Source organism: Geotrypetes seraphini, chromosome 4 (genome assembly GCF_902459505.1).
Source record: "Geotrypetes seraphini chromosome 4, aGeoSer1.1, whole genome shotgun sequence".
Classification (NCBI taxonomy): domain Eukaryota; kingdom Metazoa; phylum Chordata; class Amphibia; order Gymnophiona; family Dermophiidae; genus Geotrypetes; species Geotrypetes seraphini.
Window position 1 is genome coordinate 7,419,932 of NC_047087.1, and position 20,933 is coordinate 7,440,864.

At 43.8% G+C, this 20,933-nt stretch overlaps 1 protein-coding gene across 1 annotated transcript in view; it reads left to right on the forward strand.

Moving 5' to 3' along the window:
• Positions 1–20,933, forward strand: part of LOC117358708 (sulfotransferase 2B1-like) — a 47,129-nt gene that overhangs the window by 9,828 nt on the left and 16,368 nt on the right. Inside the window, exons 3-5 of the mRNA XM_033940259.1 lie at positions 576–702; positions 12,276–12,370; positions 17,631–17,811. Of these exons, the coding sequence (XP_033796150.1) occupies positions 576–702; positions 12,276–12,370; positions 17,631–17,811 (403 nt within the window). The remainder of the gene's footprint in view (positions 1–575; positions 703–12,275; positions 12,371–17,630; positions 17,812–20,933) is intronic.

The window sequence follows — 20,933 nt, forward strand, 5'->3', positions numbered from 1 at the left end:
ATGAATATTCTGCAGCAGTGTTGGTTAAATATAATTGAATATCTCTCCTGACCCACTTAGCACAATTTAACTAGTTAAATTGTTTTGTCTCTCGACTCCTAAATGCATAAGTCCTTTGAATATTGACCTGTAACTTTCTAACCAATTGCGAAATGGAAGAGCCCTACAGCTTCCAGAAAACATTGGATAAAGGGGTGTGAAGAATACTGGGAAAAGTGTCCAAATTACAGTCACAGGGGTTGGAATATGAGCTGCACAGGCTCCCTTACCATCCACTCAATGACTGCAAAACAAAGAAAGTCTTACAGGGGATCAGAAGATCTTAGTGCAAATAAAACCTGCTTCTCCACGATCATTAGGTACTAGTCTGCTTCTGCTCTAGTGAGTGACCCTGGGGAGCTGAAAAATGCTTGAAATTTAAAAAAAATATGTAGATGGTTATGCTCTTTCAAGTACGACAACAGAATGGAGAATTGCAGAAAGCTGTGGGGAATACGTATTACTGAATCTATAAATGTCTTTCTGTCTACTATGTCGGCCAATCTTAATATTTCTTTGGCTCTCTTGTTTCCCAGGTGATTTACATGGCCCGCAATCCTAAAGATGTGGCTGTTTCTTATTACCACTTCCACAAGTTTGCAAAGTTTCTGCCAGAGCCAGGGACCTTTGGGGACTTCTTGGACAGATTCCTGAATGGCAAAGGTTGGTTTCTCAGGCCTCTCCCAGAGGCTGAAATGCATTATCAGAGCTACAAATATCAGTTTGGATGGATCTGTGACTTAGGGTTACCAACTTTTCTGCATAATGTAACTGGATGGAGGAAGAGGAAGGAAGGGGTGGGTATGAGGGTCCTTTCTGAGACTTAGGATGGGACATATGCCTAGAAATATAGAAAAATGAAGGCAGATAAAGACCATACAGACTATCCAATCTGCCATCCATGCCATTTACTATCCCTTCCTCTCCCTTAGAGGAAGGAATGTATTTAATTCCGATTCAGCTCCAACCACCTCCATCGAGGGACCGTTCCACAAAATCGTCATCCTTTCCAGGAAGAAATCTTTCCTCAGATTACTCTTGAATCTGTCCCCTTTCGCCTTCATCCTATGCCCCTCATTCCAGAGCTTCCTTTCAATTTAAAGAGACTTGCCTCATGTGCATTTATTTAAGCCATGTAGGAATTTAATATCTTCCCTCTGCTGCCTTTCCTTTACATATTGAGATGTTTAAGTCTGTCCCTGTATGCCTTATGACAGATCACTGGCCATTTTAGCAGTTGTCCTCTGGAGACCAAAGCGGCAGCCAACTTCACATCCATGTTCTCTTTCTTTCTATCAATTGTAGTTCCAACCCTTCTTCCCCATTTTCCCTGGTTGTCTTTGTTCATATTGTATTTTAATTGGCGCATTGTTTTGGTGTTTTTTGTAAACCGCCTAGAAGGCTTAATTAGGCAGAAATTTTAAATAAAATAAACTTGAGAGGAATTGAAGCAAGATGAGCATATGCTCAAGACCCAGTATGACAGGAGGTGGTCCCCATATGCTGGGTGCATTCTGCTTACCTAGTCCAGAGAGATTCAGCACATGAACAGAAGACAGGAGAATGAAGTCTAAGCACAGGGTGAGAGGAGACAGAATAAGCGCAGAAAAGGGAATAGCTGTTTGTATGAACTCTGTCTTATTTTTATCATTGTTCTGCTTTTGTATATTTCTTATTCTCTTGGGAAGAGCCCGATAAATGGTTATGCTTACACAAATCTTTCTCAGCCTCCCCTAATGATTTTTGACTTTGCAGAGAACATTCAGCCACCATCAGGGACTCTTTAAACATGTTTTGTATGATCAGGTTGAAAATAGAAACATAGAAAAAAGCAGCAGAAAAGGGCTATAGCCCACCAAGTCTGCCCATTCCAAGTATCCCCTCCCCTGAATTTACTCCCTTAAAGATCCCACGTGAGTATCCCATTTTCTCTTAAAATCCGTCACGCTGCCGGCCTTTATCACCTGGAGTGGGAGTCTGTTCCAATGATCCACTACTCTTTCGGTGAAGAAGTACTTCCTGGAGTCGCCATGAAACTTCCCTCCCCTGATTTTCAGCGGATGCCCTCTGGTGGTCGAGGGTCCCATGAGCCAGAAGATATCATCTTCTGACTCGACACGTCCCGTGATGTACTTATACGTTTCAATCATATCTCCCCGTTCTCTTCTTTCCTCAAGTGAGTACAGCCGCAATTTTTTAAATCTTTCTTCATACGTGAGATCCTTGAGCCCCAAGACCATCCTGGTGGCCGTTCGCTGAACCGACTCGATCCTCAGCACGTCCTTTCGGTAGTGTGGTCTCCAAAACTGAACACAGTACTCCAAGTGAGGCCTCACCATGGCTCTTTACAACGGCATTATAACTTCAGATCTCCTGCTAACGAAACCTCTGCGGATACACCCCATCATTTGTCTTGCCCTGGAGGAAGCCTTCTCCACTTGATTGGCAACCTTCATGTCCTCACTAATGATCACCCCTAGGTCGCGTTCCGCCGTGGTCCTAACCAAGGTCTCACCATTTAGTACATAAGTTCTACGCGGGTTTCTCTTACCCAGGTGCATTATCTTGCATTTTTTAGCATTGAAGCCTAGCTGCCAAGTAGTTGACCATTGTTCCAGCAACAGTAGGTCGTGTGTCATATTATCAGGTAATAAGCTTTTGCCTACTATGTTGCAAAGTTTGGCATCTTCGGCGAACAGTGATACCCTTCCTCTAAGTCCTTGCGTCATATCTCTTATGAATAAGTTAAATAGAATCGGGCCCAGGACCGAGCCCTGCGGCACTCCACTGATCACATCCGATGCTTCGGATGGGGTACCGTTCACCACCACCTTCTGAAGTCTACCGCTCAGCCAATCCCCAACCCATGTAGTTAGAGTGTCTCCTAATCAGTGTTCCCTCTAAGCGGGCGGGTGTTGTGAGCAAACTTTTTTCACCGTGAGCCAAAAATATCGGGCGCCAGCAAGTTATGAGCCAACTCGCCCGATTCTCCTCTCGCCGCCCTGCCATCTGCCGTACGCCTCTTCCGATCGTGCGCTGTGACGAGAAACGTGTGCGCTGCGATGTAATATTTTGTGCGCCAGCGCACGCCAGCACAGCTTAGCGGGAACACTGGTTCAAATGGTTTTATTTATTTCCCCAAATTTATTTTTGTTATACGCATTGAAAATATTTGATATTGCGTTTAAATCAAAATCTCAATAAACTTGAAACGAGTGCCCGTGAGATTGTGGGAGGGTTAAATACTCAAAACTTAGAAGTTTTTGCTACGCCAGCTTTCTGGTATCTTTACATACAGTGGCGTACCTAGCATATGTAACATCCGGGGCCCATCATTTTTTGGCACCCCCCCCCATCTGTAAGAAAAACATGATTTTTAGTAACAAACCACACGTCACACATGAGTACCTAGGAAAAGGCAGCATCTTACATATTGCAGTGAGCAGTACATCAATACACCCATTGTAAAACTAAACAAGCCAGACCAGCACAGATCAATCCTACACCGTCAATCCTAACAGAAAACCATGTCTTTCGAACACACAGAACACAGAAAACACCTTCGCCTAGTAAGGAATATGTAATCACAAACTAACCCCTCCCTCTTTTACAAAACTGTAGTGTGGATTTTAGCTACGGAGGTAACAGCTCTGATGCTCATAAAATTCTGAGCATCAGAGCTGCTACCACCAAGGCTGGTGCTAAAAACGCTTCACAGTTTTGTAAAAGGGGGGATAAAATAAAAATACATAGACAAAGGTTAAATTGAACCAGCAAGAAGCTGGACTCTGCATACAATGCTTCACAGAAACAGTGACACATGTCTCCTAAAGCAATAAATAAATAGAAATTTTTTTCTACCTTTGTCTTCTGTGGTTTCTCCTTTCCTCATCTTCTTGTAACTCTCTTCCTTCCATCCACTGTCTGCCGTCTCTCTTCCCCTATATGGCATCTTCTCTCCTTCTATGCCCCTTCCAGAAACTGTATGCCTCCCCCTTCCATCTCTCCTTTCACCCCATTGGTCTGGCATCTCTCTCCTCGCCTTCCCTCTCCCACACCTCTCCTCATAGTCTGGTATCTCCCCTTCCCTGATTCTCTGGCATCTCTCTCCTTTCCTTTTCTTCCATCTTTCGCTCCCCCTCCATGCTCTCACATCTCCCCCTTCCTTTTCCCTTAGACTGGCATACCTTCCTCCTACGCTCCAAGCCCTGGCATCTCCTTTAATTCCCTCCCTCATCTTCCTTCTCCCTCCAGCTGGGTACCGCAACACTCTTCCCTGCAGCTCTGCACTTCCCCACAATTGCCATGCTTCGGTTCCTCTTCTTCCTTCCTTCCTCCCCCCCCCCCGCGGGACCCTGCGGCACCATCAACTCTTACTCCCTCTAATGTCGGCCCTGCAGCTCCAGACTTCCTCGCACCTTCTCCCCTCCCCCTATGGATCGCTATTATTTTAAATGTTATAGCCGCGGAGCTGTATCCATCAGTGGAGATGTCTAACCTCGGCCTGCCCCGGAACTCTTACTGCAGCAGACGCCCGTCTAGGCAGGAACAGGAAGTCACTGTTGCAGTAAGAGTTCCGGGGCAGGCCGAGGTTAGACATCTCCACTGATGGATACAGCTCCGCGGCTATAACATTTAAAATAATAGCGATCCAAAGGGGGAGGGGAGAAGGTGCGAGGAAGTCTGGAGCTGCAGGGCCGACATTAGAGGGAGTAAGAGTTGATGGTGCCGCAGGGTCCCGCGGGGGGGGGAGGGGAGGGGGAGGAAGGAAGGAAGGAAGAAGAGGAACCGAAGCATGGCAATTGTGGGGAAGTGCAATCCCCCCAATGCGTCCCCTTACCTTACCGACGCGTGTGTGCGCTGTGAAGAGAAACTTTGCGCTGCGATGTAATATTTTGTGCGCGAGCGCAGGCCAACGCAGCTTAGCGGGAACACTGCTCCTAATCCTATCGATTTCAGCTTGTTCAGTAATCTTCGATGAGGGACGCTATCAAATGCTTTACTGAAGTCCAAATATACCACGTCCAGTGACTCTCCGGCGTCCAGTTGTCTAGTAACCCAGTCAAAAAAGCTAATCAGATTAGATTGGCAGGATCTATAGCCCTTTTGGCAGGATCTATAGCCCTTTTCTGCCGTCATCTTTCTATGTTTCTATGATCTACCCTGGGTGAACCCGTGTTGGTGTGGATCAAGCAGTTTTTCTTCGTCTAGGATTGTGTCAAGATTCTGTTTGATCAGTGTTTCCATGAGTTTACACACTATAGACGTGAGACTCACTGGTCTGTAGTTTGCTGTCTCTGTCCTGCAGCCCTTTTTGTGGAGTGGGATTACGTTGGCGGTTTTCCAGTCCAAGGGGACCCTTCCTGTGCTTAGGGAAAGATTGAAAAGAACAGATAATGGTTCTGCCAGGACTTCCCTTAACTCCCTGAGCATTCTGGGGTGTAGGTTATCCGGTCCTATGACTTTGTTTACTTTGAGTCTTGATAGTTCGTCATAGACGCTACTGGGCGTAAATTCGAAATCTTGAAACGGGTCTTTCTGGTTATCTCCCGTCTGCAGCTGTGGACCAGCTCCCGGCGCTTCGCGGGTGAACACTGAACAGAAATATTTGTTTAGTAGTTCTGCCTTCTCAGAATCTGATTCCGCAAAGTTACCGTCCGATTGCTTCAGGCGTACTATCCCATCTTTGTTTCTTTTTCTGTCACTAATATAGCTGAAGAAAGATTTATCCCCTTTCTTAATTTTCCGTGCTAGCTCTTCCTCCATTCGGAGTTTGGCTTCTCTGACTGCTGTTTTGACAGCTTTAGATCTGTCTAGATAGTCCTCTTTCGCCCCCTCTCTGCCTAAATGTTTGTAGGTGATAAATGCGTCTTTTTTCTGTTTAACTAGGTCTGAAATTTCTTTACTGAACCATTGGGGTCTTTTGTTTCTCCTGCGTTTACTTACTGTCTTTATGTATCGGTCTGTTGCTTCGTGTAGGATGGACTTCAGAGACGACCACATATCCTCCACATTGTCAGATATTGCTTGATTATGTAGCTCCTGATGGACAAAATCTCCCATGCGGTTGAAGTCTGTGCCTCTAAAGTTGAGAACCCTTGTTGCTGTGTTTGTCTTAGGGAAACCTTTCTTGAGGTTGAGCCATACCATATTATGGTCGCTGGAGGCCAGTGTGTCTCCTACTGAGACTTCCGTGACGCTATCTCCGTTGGTGAGAACTAGGTCTAGTAACGCCTGGTCCCTGGTGGGCTCCAATACCAATTGCTTGAGACATGCACCCTTTATGGAGGTTAATATTCTTTTGCTGTTACCCGTAGTCGCGGAGAGTGTGTTCCAATCTGCATCTGGCATGTTGAAGTCTCCTAGCATTACTGTGTCCCCACGCAGTGTGATGTTCTCTATGTCCTCGATTAATTCCATGTCTTTGTCCTCCTGTTGCCTGGGAGGTCTATATATCACCCCAAGGTATAGGCATTTTTCATTCCCTCTGGCCAGGTTCACCCAGAGGGATTCCCTCTGTGTATAGCGCTACTCCTCCTCCCAATTTACCCTCTCGGTCGCAACGAAGTAGGTTGTACCCTGGTATAACCATATCCCACCCATGCGATTCCGTGAACCAGGTTTCGGATATCGCTATCACGTCAAGATCGGTGTTTATTATCTCAGTCTCTAATGCTAGAATTTTATTGCCCAAGCTGTGTGCATTAACATACATAGCCCTCCATATCTGTGAAGAGATTCCTTTACGAGCTAGTGTGGCTCCTAAATTATCAGTGATATTTCTCCCTAAATTATTGTGGATATCATTGGTACTTACCTTAGACTTGGTAGTGTAAGTGCGACTTGCCTCCTCAGGGTGGTTTCTTACTGCTCTGGGATATAAGTATGTACCCTCCCCCAACTTACCTAGTTTAAAGCCCTATGGAGTAGGCGGGCCAATCGATGTCCAAATACGTTTCTACCTCTTCTGGTTAGGTGGAGTCCGTCTGGTCCTTGTAGTCCCTGGAGCGTCTCGCCGTGGTTTAGGAATCCAAAGTTCATTTCTATGCACCATTCTCGGAGCCATTCGTTAGTCCGTTGAATACGCTCTTCTCTAGCTCTGCCTTTGTTTCTTACTGGAAGAATTGATGAAAAGACCATCTGTGCTCCTATCTGCTTCAACTTCTTTCCCAGCGCTCCAAAGTCTCTGGGGATGTTCTCTGTGGCATTCAAGCAGTGTCGTTTGTGCCTACATGGATGAGAAACATGGGAAAATGATCATTAGGTTTTAGAATTTTGTCTAGGCTAGTGGTAATATCCTGGATCCTGGCTCCAGGGAGACAGCAGACCTCTCTTGACTGCAAATTAGGCCTGCAAATTGGTCCCTCAGTGCCCCTTAGCATGGAGTCACCAATGACTACCACTCTTCGTTCCTTCCAAGAGGGCCGGTCTGCGTGCTCTGGATTTGACATTTTTTTTAGACTGGAACAGGGCCTGGGGTGGATGGGTTGGGCCAGACTGCATATGATCATGAAATGCAGGGCTGTTCTAAGTCCCCTGTTACTTATGGTGCTCATAATCAAAACTTAAACACGTCTAAAGACCCGCCCAAATCAGCACTTGGACGTCCTAAAAGACAGGTCGCCCAAGTGCCGATAATCAAACCAACTTTCTGGACATGCCATGGACTTTATATACCTTTGAATGCTGTGTGCCCAGAGCTGAAAGGGGGCATATCTGGAAGAGTGGTTAAGACAATATGTGGGCGAGATGGGGGCCGACCTAGACTTTGTCATCCAGCAGGGATAATCGAATATTTTACTAGACATTCTGGATGAAACTTAAACGTTGTGAATTAGATCAGGGTTCTTCAACCACCTGTCCATGGACCGGTGCCGGTCCACAAAGATTTCCTGCCGGTCTGTGAAGAATTAGTGTCCCCTACAAGTGTGTGTTCATCTTCCTTCTGGCTTGGCTGGTCCTTATCTTCAGCGCCAGCTGCACTTGTTTGCTGGGACTGCGCACAGTGGCTCTTGCACGCTGCACATGGCTGACCTGGGATGGTAAGGGGGGCTGAGTTCACAGGGATTGAGCTGTGGGGATGGGGCGGAGATGGGGTTTTTTATTTCAGTCTTAGTAGTTTGCCGGTCCCCAAAATTATTCTTTTATTTTCACCGGTCCATAGGTGTAAAAAGGTTGAAGAACACTGAATTAGAAGATGGGCAGACTTGTACGGTCTGTGTCTGTGCATGGCCGTTTGGAGGAGGATGGGCAGGGGAGGGCTTGAATGGCTGGGAGGGTGTAGATGGGCTGGAGTAAGTCTTAAGAGATTTCGGCAGTTGGAACCCAAGCACAGTACCGGGTAAAGCTTTGGATTCTCGCCCAGAAATAGCTAAGAAGAAAAAAAAATAATAATAATTTAAATTGAATCAGATTGGGCAGACTGGATGGACCATTCGGGTCTTTATCTGCCGTCATCTACTATGTAAAAACAGGCAAAAGTGCCAAAAAGGTATCCAAAGTGACCAGATAACCACTGCAGAGAGAAAGTAAAGACTCACACATACTCCCCTAGTGTTCACTAACCTCCTCGCACCCCCTCAAAGATCAGAATAAAAAAACATACATAACTTTCTCCAGAACATCAGCACCTGGTATAGGAAAGCCTAGTAGAGCTGCACAGATGTCTTAAATAGCCTGATGGGTGTGAACCATAGAGAGGAGGACCCAGGCCCATAAGCCACTCTAACCACTACATTAATGGTGGAACATGTGCACCCACCAAAACCCTACTCTACTGCCATTTAGGTGCCACCTGCAGCCATAAGGGCTATTGGGGTTGTAGACAGGTGGATATGGTGGGAATAGTGGGTTTTGGGGGATTCGCCATAACCTATCAGGGAGTTCTGGTGAGATGTTTATGGGGCACCCTTTTTGTGAAGTTCACAGCAGTGCCCTGTAAAGTGCCCAGCCCATTACAAGATTTGCCCCTCCCATATCCAAATAGTCTTGTTCTGTGCGTTTGGGTATAGAAGTCCTGGTGGTCTGGACTGATGAGATATATATTTTTATTTTATTTTCAAAAATCATCTCTCTCTCTCTCTATATATATATTCTAGACGTATTTTTCAAAAATGGGCATTTTCCCACTGCCGACTTTGGGCGTCTAGCACCATACACTCAAATTGGCCTTGATTATGCCCCTCCACGTGTTTTACCAGCAACTAGGCCCATAAGTAATTCATCCTCCTTAATGCAAGTGGGGTTGTCAGGCTGAATTTCATGAAAGACTCAAAATGGAGAAATTCCAAAGATTTGCCTAAAGTCTCTGTTTAAAGTTCTTTTACTCAGTGTTTTCCAGCCATGGGATCAAAAGGAGACCTGGATCTTCTGTTGTGAGAAATGCATGCTCAAGAAAAGTTAATGAGCATCAAAACCACAACAAACAAATAAACTTCACTGTATATAAATGTAGTGTATCAGCCATAGCCCATGGAGTGGCATTTTCAAAACATACGTCTGTCTGATTTGGATATATGGCGCTAGACGTCCAAAATCAGCAGTAAGAAAATACTCTTTTCGAAAGGCAAACCACTACACATCTAGAAATAGTTTGTTTGTTTTTTTTAAATCCTCTATCTGGATTTTCAGGCCATTGGGACACCCAGACCACTAGGTCATCCATCTTTATACCACATTTTCGACCAAAATTTAATCTAAGTCCCAAATGTCCAGAACAAGATCATTTGGATGTGGAACGGGCCAATCTTGTAATGGACTGGCCACCCAGATATGGCAACAGAACAGAGGGGCACCTTAGAGGGCACTGCTGTGAATTTCACATAAAGGGTGCTAGATGAACATCTCACTAAAATTCCTTTATAGGTTATGGCGAGCCCCCCAAAACCCACCTGTCTACAACCCCATTAACCCTTAGGGCTGCAGGTGGCAACTATATGGTAGTAGAGCAGGGTTTTGGTTTTTTTTTGATGGGCTCACATTTTCCACCATAAATGTAGTGGTTAAGAGTGGCTTATGGGACTTGCTACTCCTTTCTATGGCTCACTAGCCCACCCACCAGGCTACTTGAGATATCTGTGTCAGACCAATGGTCCATCAAGCACAGTAGCCCATTCTCACAGTGGCCAATCAGATCACTAGTACCTGGCCAAAACCCAAGGGTGGCAACATTGCATGCTACTGATCCAGGGCAAGCAGAGGCTTCCCCCATGTCTAGACTATGGACTTTTCCTACAGAAATTTGTCCAACACTTTCTTAAAACCAGCTACGCTATCCGTTTTTACCACAACCTCTAGCAATACGTTCCAGAGCTTAACTGAGTGAAAAAATATTTCCTCCTATTGGTTTTTAAAAAGTATTTCCCTGCAGTTTCATTGATGTAGTGTGTGTGTTGGTGGGTCCTCTTCTGCTGCTACCCCACTAGTGATTGGTGTACCCCAGGGTTCTGTCTTAGGACCTCTTCTCTTCTCTCTCTCTACCTCTTCCCTCGGTGCCCTGATCTCCCAAGGCTTCCAGTATCACCTATATGCTGATGACTCCCAGCTCTACCTCTCTACACCTGAAATTTCACCAAATGTCCAAGAAAAAGTCTCTGCTTGTTTGGCTGACATTGCTGCCTGGATGTCCTGCTGTCATCTGAAACTAAATATGTCCAAGACTGAGCTGCTCCTCCTCCTCCTTTCTCCATCTCGGAAAATAATACTGTTAATGTTCCAGTCTCCTCTGCTCACAACCTCTAGGAGTGGTCTTCGATTCTGACCTCTCATTTTCTACACATATCCAACAAGCTGCTAAGACCTATCACTTCTATATCTTCAAGATCACCAAAATTCGCCCCTTTCTCTTTGAGCATACTACCTGGACCCTTATCCAAGCTTTCATAACCTCAATCTTAGATTACTGTAATCTACTCCTAACTGGTATCCTGCAGTGTTCCCTCTCCCCCTTGCATCTGTGCAAAACTCTGCTGCACAACTCTTCTACCAACCTGTATGCTCATGTCACCCCTCTCCTTAAGTCACTTCACTGGCTTCCTATCTGCCATCGCATACAGTTCAAGATCTTATTGCTGACCTACAAGTGTGTTCATTCTGCTGCCCCTCAATCTCTCTCCTTTCTTCTCTCTCCTTATACACCTCCCAGAGAACTCCGTTCCTCAGATAAGTCACTCTTTAACATTACCCTTCTCCTCCACTGCCAATTCCAGATTTCGTTCTTTCATCTAGCTGCACCCTATGCCTGGAATAAATTACCTGAGTTTGTCCGCCAAGCCCCTTCCCTTGTTTAAAAGCAGACTGAAACCCCATCTTTTCTATTTAGCCTTCAATCCTTAATCCTACTCCTCTGACCTCCAACCCAGCCCACTGATTGACCGGTCCCCTTAACTGTATCCAAGACATCCTGTTTGTTTGTCTTGCCTGTTTAGATTGTAAGCTCTTTCGAGCAGGAACTGCTTTCTTATTCTTTGTGACTCTGTGCGGTGCTGCATGTGTCTGGTAGCGCTATAGAAATAATTAATAGTAGTAGTAGAGTATCCCCTAGTCTTTGTAATTTTTGATGGACTGAAAAATCAATCCACTTGTACCTGTTTTACTCCACTCAGGTAGATCACTTACATCTTCTGCAGTAAAGACTGGAGCAAAGAATTCATTCAGTCTCTCGGTTATGGCCTATCCTCCCTGAGTGCCCCTTTTGTTCCTGGCCTATCCTCCCTGAGTGCCCCTTTTGTTCCTTGATCATCCAACAGTCCCACGAAGTCCCTCCTAGGTTTTCTGCGTCTAGGTGTGCTGTGAGACGTCAGGGGGTGGAGAGGCGCTGGCCTACTGCCCACAAGATGTGCCTCTTGTGGCAAGAGGCACATCTTGTAGTCAACTGACACCAGTGCCTCTCTTTCTCTCCACATCTCTTACCTTCCAGCACCCCCTAGTGGCAGCTCAGGGCCCTGTCTGGAGAGCCTTCACACATGCGCAGACATTGACGCAATGATGTGCATTACATCATCGCGTTGACATCTGTGCACTTCTGGATGACCTCGAGGCACAGCCACCACATTTCGTGTGCTGTGGCTTTGCAAAGTTTGTGACACACTGATCTAGTCCATGAAAGGTAGCTTATAAACCATCACTGTCTCAGCCAATCGCTCTCAAAAAACCTCCCTGTCTTCTCCAAAGTTAGTCGATATGAGAGGAGCTGCTCCAGTACTGCTCAGACTCTTGTCTCTCGTTTCCTCTTCCAGTACATTATGGATCCTGGTTTCAGCATGTGAAGAGCTGGTTGAGGCACCAGGAGAACGCATCATTCTTTTTCATCACATACGAGGACATGCACTGGGTAAGGACATACAAAAGATGGGATTTGCCACACAGAGTCACATTTTCTCAGTAGTGGCCCCTACATAACATAACTTTATTCTTCTATACTGCCACAATCAAATGATTTCTAGGTGGTTTACACAGAAGAGAACTGGACAATCAGCGAAATACAAAATATTAGTAGTAAAAGTACATGTTACCTAAAGTATAGACAGTGTAAAATTTTTGTTATGAATAAAACTTCAGTTAAGAAATGAATTTATCAAATAATTAATTTCTTTTCTAAATGCGCCATAAGACAGCATGGCTCCACTGATATAATTATCCAATCAGGACTGTTGTTTATTTGCTTGAAATGCAAGCATCCTATCCAAAAAAGACCAGTATCTACAGCCAGTGATCTTTGGGTAGGCAAATAAATTGAAATTCCTTATTATCCTCGTAGGGCTTGTGACAATCCTGCAACCCTGAGGCTTGTCACGGAGAGATTTGGTAAGAGTTACAAGCCCAGATGCAGGAGGGCGAACCAAGTAAGTCAGCTGACTATCCTGTGGACTCAGAGGGAGAAAGGGAAGTAGGACCAGAAAGCTGTAACTTCCCTGATAAGGTCCTTAAGTCAGACATTAAAGTTTGGCCTTACTGGTTTCCAGATACTGTGGGACAGAAAGCAGAACAGCAGGGAGCAATTCAAGCAGAGGGAAGGAAACTTACACCCCTGCAGGTAAAGGGGAGTGGTTTCTTCCCTCAGCTTAAACTGAGACTCTGAAATGAGCTTGAGAGGAGGGGAAGCAGGCAGAGGAACGGAAGCCAGAACGAGGAGGAGCCTCAGAACGGAGGAAGAAGCGCTATGGGTGTCTGTGTTGACTGGGAAGCAGTCAGAACCACTGGCAGTGAATGACTGGGACATGGAGGAGGACCAGGTTAGAAACCTTCCTGTAGATCCATGTTTGCCTGAGCCTATGATGATAGAAGCCAGTTATACTCCTTCTGAGATCCAGCCTGAACTGATGGAGATTTCATAGCGTCTGTGAGTCTTGGGAGAAGGGGGTTTTCACTTCCCGTGTCTATCTCCTTTTGGAAACTGTGAATTGGTAGGACAGAAGTTGGTCCCTGAAAGTGTGCCTGTGTAAACCATAACAGTAATGTATGTTGCTTCAGCTGTAGCTCTGCTCATTCAAACCCTGAGTGAAGAAACAGCTAGAAGACTCTGGTGTCATATTAGCAACCTCCGTGCCTGCTTGTATCTGTTAACTGAACATCTTAAGTAAACTGTGAAGCACAATTATTCCTGTGTGCCTTAGGAACTAGGTGAGATTAACTTAAGACCTGCTCCATTTGCCATGCTGGTTAACTGCAATGCTAACTTGAAGAATTATGGCATATAACTTGCTTTAACAAGTCTGTTGGAATTGGAAGCTCTTTTAGGACTGTGAGGGCTGAATGCCTGTTCCAAGAGTAAGCTCTGGTGATGAGAAACACTGGGACTATGTGACACTTGGGGTAAAGTACAGAGCAGGAAGAATTATATTTTGAGTTTGTGAAGAATCTTTATTTTTGTTCAAATCTGCATGCCAGCACTGAAACCAGTATCATTCTGTGTTGGTGAGGCCAGACGCCTGAATAAAGTTTATAACTTTTATTTAAGCCATTCAGTTTCTTGGACTGTTGTATGAAACACACTTCAGTTGAACCAGGGACATTCTGCTTGCAAGGAAGCCCTACTTTAAAGGGGAACACGCCAGGTGTTAGAAGGGTGTCACTGCCTAGCATTGGAAAACCGCTCAGCCAGAGACTAGGTGGTGACAGGCTGTATAGCACAAAATGAGATAGAAGGTAGGTAGGAGTCAGTCCCCAAACCAGCTTAAAGTAAATACAAGAGAATTTAAATATTACTCGTGCTTCTACTGGCAGCCATTGCAGCATTGGAACATGCTACCCATTCTTTTGAGAGAAGAAAAAAAGCTGAGACCGCTTTAAAGGTCTTCTCAAGACTCATTTATTCAAAGCAGCATTCAAAACTTAAATCTGGAATTTTCTTTCTTTTAAACTTCCATAAGAAACAATTTTCAGCAACCCTCGACCTTTTCTATTTTCCTTTTTTGTTGTCCTTGACTATTTCTATTGTATTTCCTCCCATTTAGCTTTTGTTTCATGTTAGTTAAGTTTTGCTCATCATATGTTAATTAAGCCATTTGTTTTAAATATTGTTTTTAAATGATTATGCCATAAATCATTGGTATTTTATTGATCTTTATTTTATCCCCTTATTTTCTTGCTTAGAAATCCTGATAAGCAACAGAATCAAATTTTAAATAAAACTTGAAAACCTCTGCAGCTGTTAGTCTGGCAGGTCCTTTCCCTGAACTCTCTGTCAGGCATACTTATACCCAGGGGTTTAGAGGTGCACAGCTAAAAATTTGCTTCTCTGGTACCAGTACCAGAGGGGCTGGATGGGATCCATCAGGTGGCTCCACTATCTAATCTTTTCAATGCATCTTCAGAGTTGGGAGTGGTTCCAGGGGGCTGGAGAGGGGCAGATGTAGTCCCTCTACACAGGAATAATCTAAAGAGTTGAGGTACCAGGTGTTTAAGGAGTTGGAGGACGTAGAGAGTGAGGGGGGGGGGTGGTTGTGGGCATGGGGAAAATTTGGTGTTCACCCACTTTGCGGCTCAGGTCCATCCAGAACTGACTACACTACTGCTCCATGAAAGAGTACAGTACTGGTCTTGGTTCCGTAGAAGTTTCCAAGTTGATTTATTTGCTATACTGTCTATCATGTAATAACTACATGGTTTACAGTAAGTTTTAAAATAAAATATAATGTAAAAGGAAATAAAGCAATAAAATAATAAGTGAGGATTTGAGGACTAACATGATCAGAAGGAAAAGGACACTGGGGAATAAAATTACATCGAGATAAAAATAAAAGAAAAATGAGGGGGAAGAAGGGAGTTGCTCCTTAGGAAGCATTTGTCTATAGCTGATGGAGAAGAGAAACTTCAGGTGTTCAAGGCATCTTTAAAACGAAAAGTTTTGATTTTAGATCGGAATTTTTCAAGGAAGATTTCTTGTTTGATGTCTATTGGTAGAACGTTCCAGAGCGAGTGTGTGTTAACTGAGAAGATGACCTTCCAGGTGGTATTGTAGAATATTTCATGGGTGAAAGAAGTTACTAGTAAATTCTGATTGTTGGATCGTATGGAATCAAATGTTTATCAATGAAAGCAGGAGTGTTTGTGTGTTTTTGTTTTGTAGGTAAAAAGTATTTTTAATGTGATGCGGTGTGTAACAGGTAGCCGGAGGCAGTACTGGTCCTGGCTTCATGGAAGTGTGGAGTGCCAGGGGCAGTATTGATCTTGGTTCTATGGAAGGGAGCATTAGTTCTTAGGACTGTTTCTTATACACTGTTATGGAAGCCTTAGACAACTTTATTCTGTGATTTCTGCAAGGGGAACAAACCACCAATGACCTTTGGTTGTTTCAGCTTCATGTATAATGCTGTAATTTGAGATTATGATTTAAAGATGCTGTTTGCTTCAATGTTTCCTTCTAAAGATGTTTTAAATATACTATATGGCATCCAAATTTCACCATGCTTGCTATTTGGGATATTTGTCTAGCTGGATGCTTAGATGGTCTTGTCGGGCAGCCTATTTACACTTAATTCTTGCATAACTAGCAGAAATTGCACCTAAATTGCAGACTTAAAGGTTTGTGTCTGAATTATTCACGTATGAGTATAGAATAGTTTCAAGTTTTATTTTGATTTGATAATTTGCTTATTCAAATTTATTAAGTGAGTTACAATAGAATAAAATAAACATACTTTTAGATATACTATTTAAAATTAAAAAATAATGGGTTGGACCGACAAACTTACAAACTAGTTGATATACGAGGAATGGAGGAATAAAGTTACCAATCAGTGCTTTAAAGTAGAAAAAAAGAACCATAAATGGAAAAAAACATTAGGGAGGGAGTAGTATAATCCTGGAGGGTAACTACTTTATAATTTGAATATAATTTAAAGATTAAAAGCATCTTTAAAAAGGAAGTTTAAGTTATTTTTAAAACGGCTGAGATCATTTTCCTCCCTTATGTATTGAGGCAAAGTGTTCCAGAATTGCAGGGCCATCACCGAAAACATATCATGGCTTCTGGTTCCGATGACTTTCAAGGAAGGGACTACTATGAGCTTTTGGATTGTAGATCGGAGAGAGCGTGGTGTATTATAAGGAATAAGCATTCAATTAATATATTGTGCTTCATTGGTGGACAGAGTTTTAAATACTAGGAGTAATATTTTAAAGGTAATACGGTGGTTGATTGGAAGCCAGTGTGAGTTAATCAATAAAGGAGTAACGTGGTCATAGTTTTTACTGTTATGAATAAGTTTAACAGTTGTGTGTTGCATTATTTGAAGAAGCTTCTTTTCTTTGTGTGATGTTTATTAATGAGTTGCAATAATCAAGTTTAGCGATAATTAAAGAGTGGATTAGGATGTTTAGTGATTTTGGCTCGAGGAACTTAAGAGATCAAGCGAATCATTTTAATAATCTATTTACACATATATTTGCAAACTGCCCTACCACAAAGTTCACACCATCATCTCTTTGTGCACTGCAATACACTGACCAGTTTTATGAGACAATTTACACAAGTACGGTATGTGGCCACATATGCAAGAAAAAGGCTTGATAAAATTCATGCCAATATGACAGACACTGGGAAACAGGCACTTAAAAACTGAGGGAAGGGATTAGTTCAGTGGCTCACTGGTTGAGCTGCTGCCTCTGCACCCAGAGGCTGTGAGATCAAATCCTGGGCAAGTCACTTAATCCTCCAATGCCTTCAGCTTTGAAATGCCAAAGCCACCAAAAAGGTCCCCATTCCCTTTTCCTACTACTAGACATAAGCAGTGCTCTGCAAGAAAACACAGAGGAGACAGTCCCTGCTCAGAAGAGCTTACAATCTAGTCAAGACAGACAAACTGGACAAGAAGGTGCATCTTTACACAGGTGGGGGAATTACAGAGGGAATGAGAAGACAGATATTGGTGGAGTTTGGATTTGAATACTGAGAGCCTGATGTAACAGTGATATTTATGCTGCTTCTAGCAAATGGGACACCTTGCAGGTTCTTCATATGCAGGAGACTTCCAGTTAGCCCAAATCCTTCCCGAGGTGGTTCCTGGCCCTGAGATCTCTCATTAGCTGCAGCATATGGGGTCTAGTTACAATTTTCACTTGTTCTCAGTTCTTGGCCTCTCTGTTTCTAGGACCTGAGGGGCTCCATTGAGAAACTCTGTGGCTTCCTCAACTGTTCCCTGAGCTCTGAAGAGTTGGACAGTGTGGAGCAGCATTGCAGCTTCAACAGAATGAGCCAGAACAGCATGGTAAACTGCACACTGATCTCTCCAGAGATCATGGATCACAGCAAGGGCAAATTTATGAGAAAAGGTAAAGAACCCTGTAGAGCAAGTCATTGAGCCATATGTGCTAGCATAATATCTTGATCCACAGTGTCAAAAGCTGCTGAGAAGTCTAGCCATACTAACACCAAAGCAAATCCCCTGTCTCGGTTTCTGTGAAGATCATCTAGTAGGGATACAAGGAGCGTTTCTGTTACAGAACTGGGTCTGAATCCAGACTGATGTAGATCTAGCCAATCGCCGAGTTCTAGAAATTTTTCTAGAAATGGGATAGTATAGTTGATGACGTCAGCTAAAGACCTGAATGTCCATCCAGTCTGCCCAACCTGATTCAATTTAAATTTTTTTACATTTTTTCTTCTTAGCTATTTCTGTGCAAGAATCCAAAGTTCTACCCAGTACTATGCTTGGGTTCCAACTGCCGAAATCTCTGTTAAAACTGACTCCAGCCCATCTACACCCTCCCCAGCTCATCCTCCCCCAAACGGCCATATACAGAAACAGACCATGCAAGTCTGTCCAGTACTGGCCTTAGTTCAATATTTAATATTTTCTGATTCTAGATCCTCTGTGTTCATCCCATGCTTCTTTAAACTCAGTCACCGTTTTCCTCTCCACCACCTCTCTCGGGAGCGCATTCCAGGCATCCACCACCCTCTCCATAAAGTAGAATTTCTTAACATTGCTCTTGAATCTACCACCCCTCAACCTCAAATTATGTCCTCTGGTTTTACCATTTTCCTTTCTCTGGAAAAGATTTTGTTCTATGTTAATACCCTTCAAGTATTTGAACGTCTGAATCATATCTCCCCTGTCTCTCCTTTCCTCTAGGGCAGGGGTCCCCAAAGTCCCTCCTTGAGGGCCAAATCCAGTCGGGTTTTCAGGATTTCTCCAATGAATATGCATTGAAAGCAGTGCATGCACATAGATCTCATGCACATTCATTGGGGGAAATCCTGAAAACCCAACTGGATTCGGCCCTCAAGGAGGGACTTTGGGGACCCCTGCTCTAGGGTATACATATTCAGGGCTTCCAGTCTCTCCTCATACGTCTTCTGGCACAAGCCTCCTATCATTTTCATCACCCTCCTCTGGACCGCTTCAAGTCTTCTTAAGTCCTTCGCCAGATACGGTCTCTAAAACTGAACACAATACTCCATGTGGGGCCTCACCAACGACCTGTTCAGGGGCATCAACACCTGCTTCCTTCTACTGGCTACGCCTCTCTTTATACAGCCCAGCATCCTTCTGGCAGTAGCCACCGTCTTGTTACATTGTTTTTTCACCTTTAGATCTTTGGACACTATCATCCCAAAGTCAGCTTCTCACCTCCCAGCATATACAGTTCCTTCCAATTATTAATTCCCAAATGCATTACTCTGCATTGAATTTTAGTTGCCAGGCATTAGACCAGGGGTGTCCAACCTTTTGGCTTCCCTGGACTGCACTGCCCCCCCCCCCCAATTTTCTGGGGCTGCACAAAAACTAACACTAGCTGACGAGCAAAAAAGAAGGTTGAACAGGTCCCAAATTTGCAATCACTAATATAGATGTACATATCTAATAATAAACCTTCATTAAAGGGACACTGGAGAGGAACCCAAAAAGCAGTAATACTTACCACTCCCACACTCACTCTTCGGGGAACACTTTAGATTTGATCTTCATCTTAAAAGGCCCACAAAATGATTATACATCTACTCCATTAACCATCCTGCAGGTCCCTTGGACTGACCACCACAATCATCTTCAGACTACAAATTAAGAGCAAAAAAAACAGCAACACTCGACCCAAAGTCAGTAAACCTTCACGCTTTGTCCCTTGGCATTTCCCAACTAGACCTAAATATAGGTCTCATGGCCAATTCATTAGACGAGAAAGCACAGATATGGCACTCTACAAGAAATTAGCAAAAGCCAAAGATGTCAAAACCAACGCAAGATCCTTCACATCACCCTGGTTCACAGAAACTGAGAGGCCTAAAAAGGAAAGTTAGGAAAGCAAAAAGGACTTGGTGCAGAGCACACAGCACTGAGGACAAATCCACTTGGAAAAGCTTTCTGAAAGAATACAAACTAGCGATACTCAAAAGCAAAAAGGCACATGGAACTAATCTAATATCTAAGTTCCCGAGCAGATCAAAGGCCATCTTCTCACTGTTGAAAAATTTGTTGTCCTTCTCCCAAGGACCACCTCACAACCAACAAACAAACTTAGACAGTGAATCCCTTTCAACTTTCTTCCATGACAAGTAGATATAAAAAATAAAAGACACACTAGACTTGGAGGCCAAAGCTCTGTCAAACAGCCCAAAATCTTTCCAACAGAACAACCTAACAAAAGACAGAAACCCTTAGCTTCAAACCAGTTTCCATAGATGACCTGAAAAATTCAAGATTCCATACATCCCACAACCTCAGTCTTAGACCCATGCCCATCCACAACACTTCTAGCTACCAATGAAAACTTCTTGACCTCCATCCTACATCTATTAAATGAATCACTAAAATCAGGCATAATACCAGTGTTGGAAATCTGCTGTAGCGAGACTAGTTCTAAAATAAAAAAACAAACCAACCCACCATGGACCTGGAAAATCCAAGCTGCTATAGACCAGTCTCAAAACTTCTTTGTCTCAAAAATACTTGAAACATAATACTCGCACAACTAAGAGACTTCATAGAAACAACTGCCATCCTCTCCAACTTCCAATCAGGATTTAGGAAACACCACAGCACAGAAACAGTGCTACCAGACATAGTAGACGACTGCTGGAAAATTCTAGATAAGGGGAAAGATGCATTGTTGATACTATTAGTCCTAAGTGCCACCTTTGATACTATCGATTACTCGCTTCTTCTATCGCACCAGCTTGGCTCTCCTCCTTAACGAAAGATCGCAGAGAGTACTATTGGGACACTCCCTATCTGAGCCAAAAACACTCCGCTACGGATTGCCCCAAGGTGCATTGTTATCCCCACTCCTATTCAACCTTTGTCAGACCAGTACTCAAAATCACAAGAAAATACCAAATCAAAATCCACTCATTCGCGGACGATATACAGCTCTGCCTTCCCTTGGGCCAACATCGTGACACACACAAAAAACTCTATAGCTGCCTAACAAATAAAGAACTGGATGACTGCAAA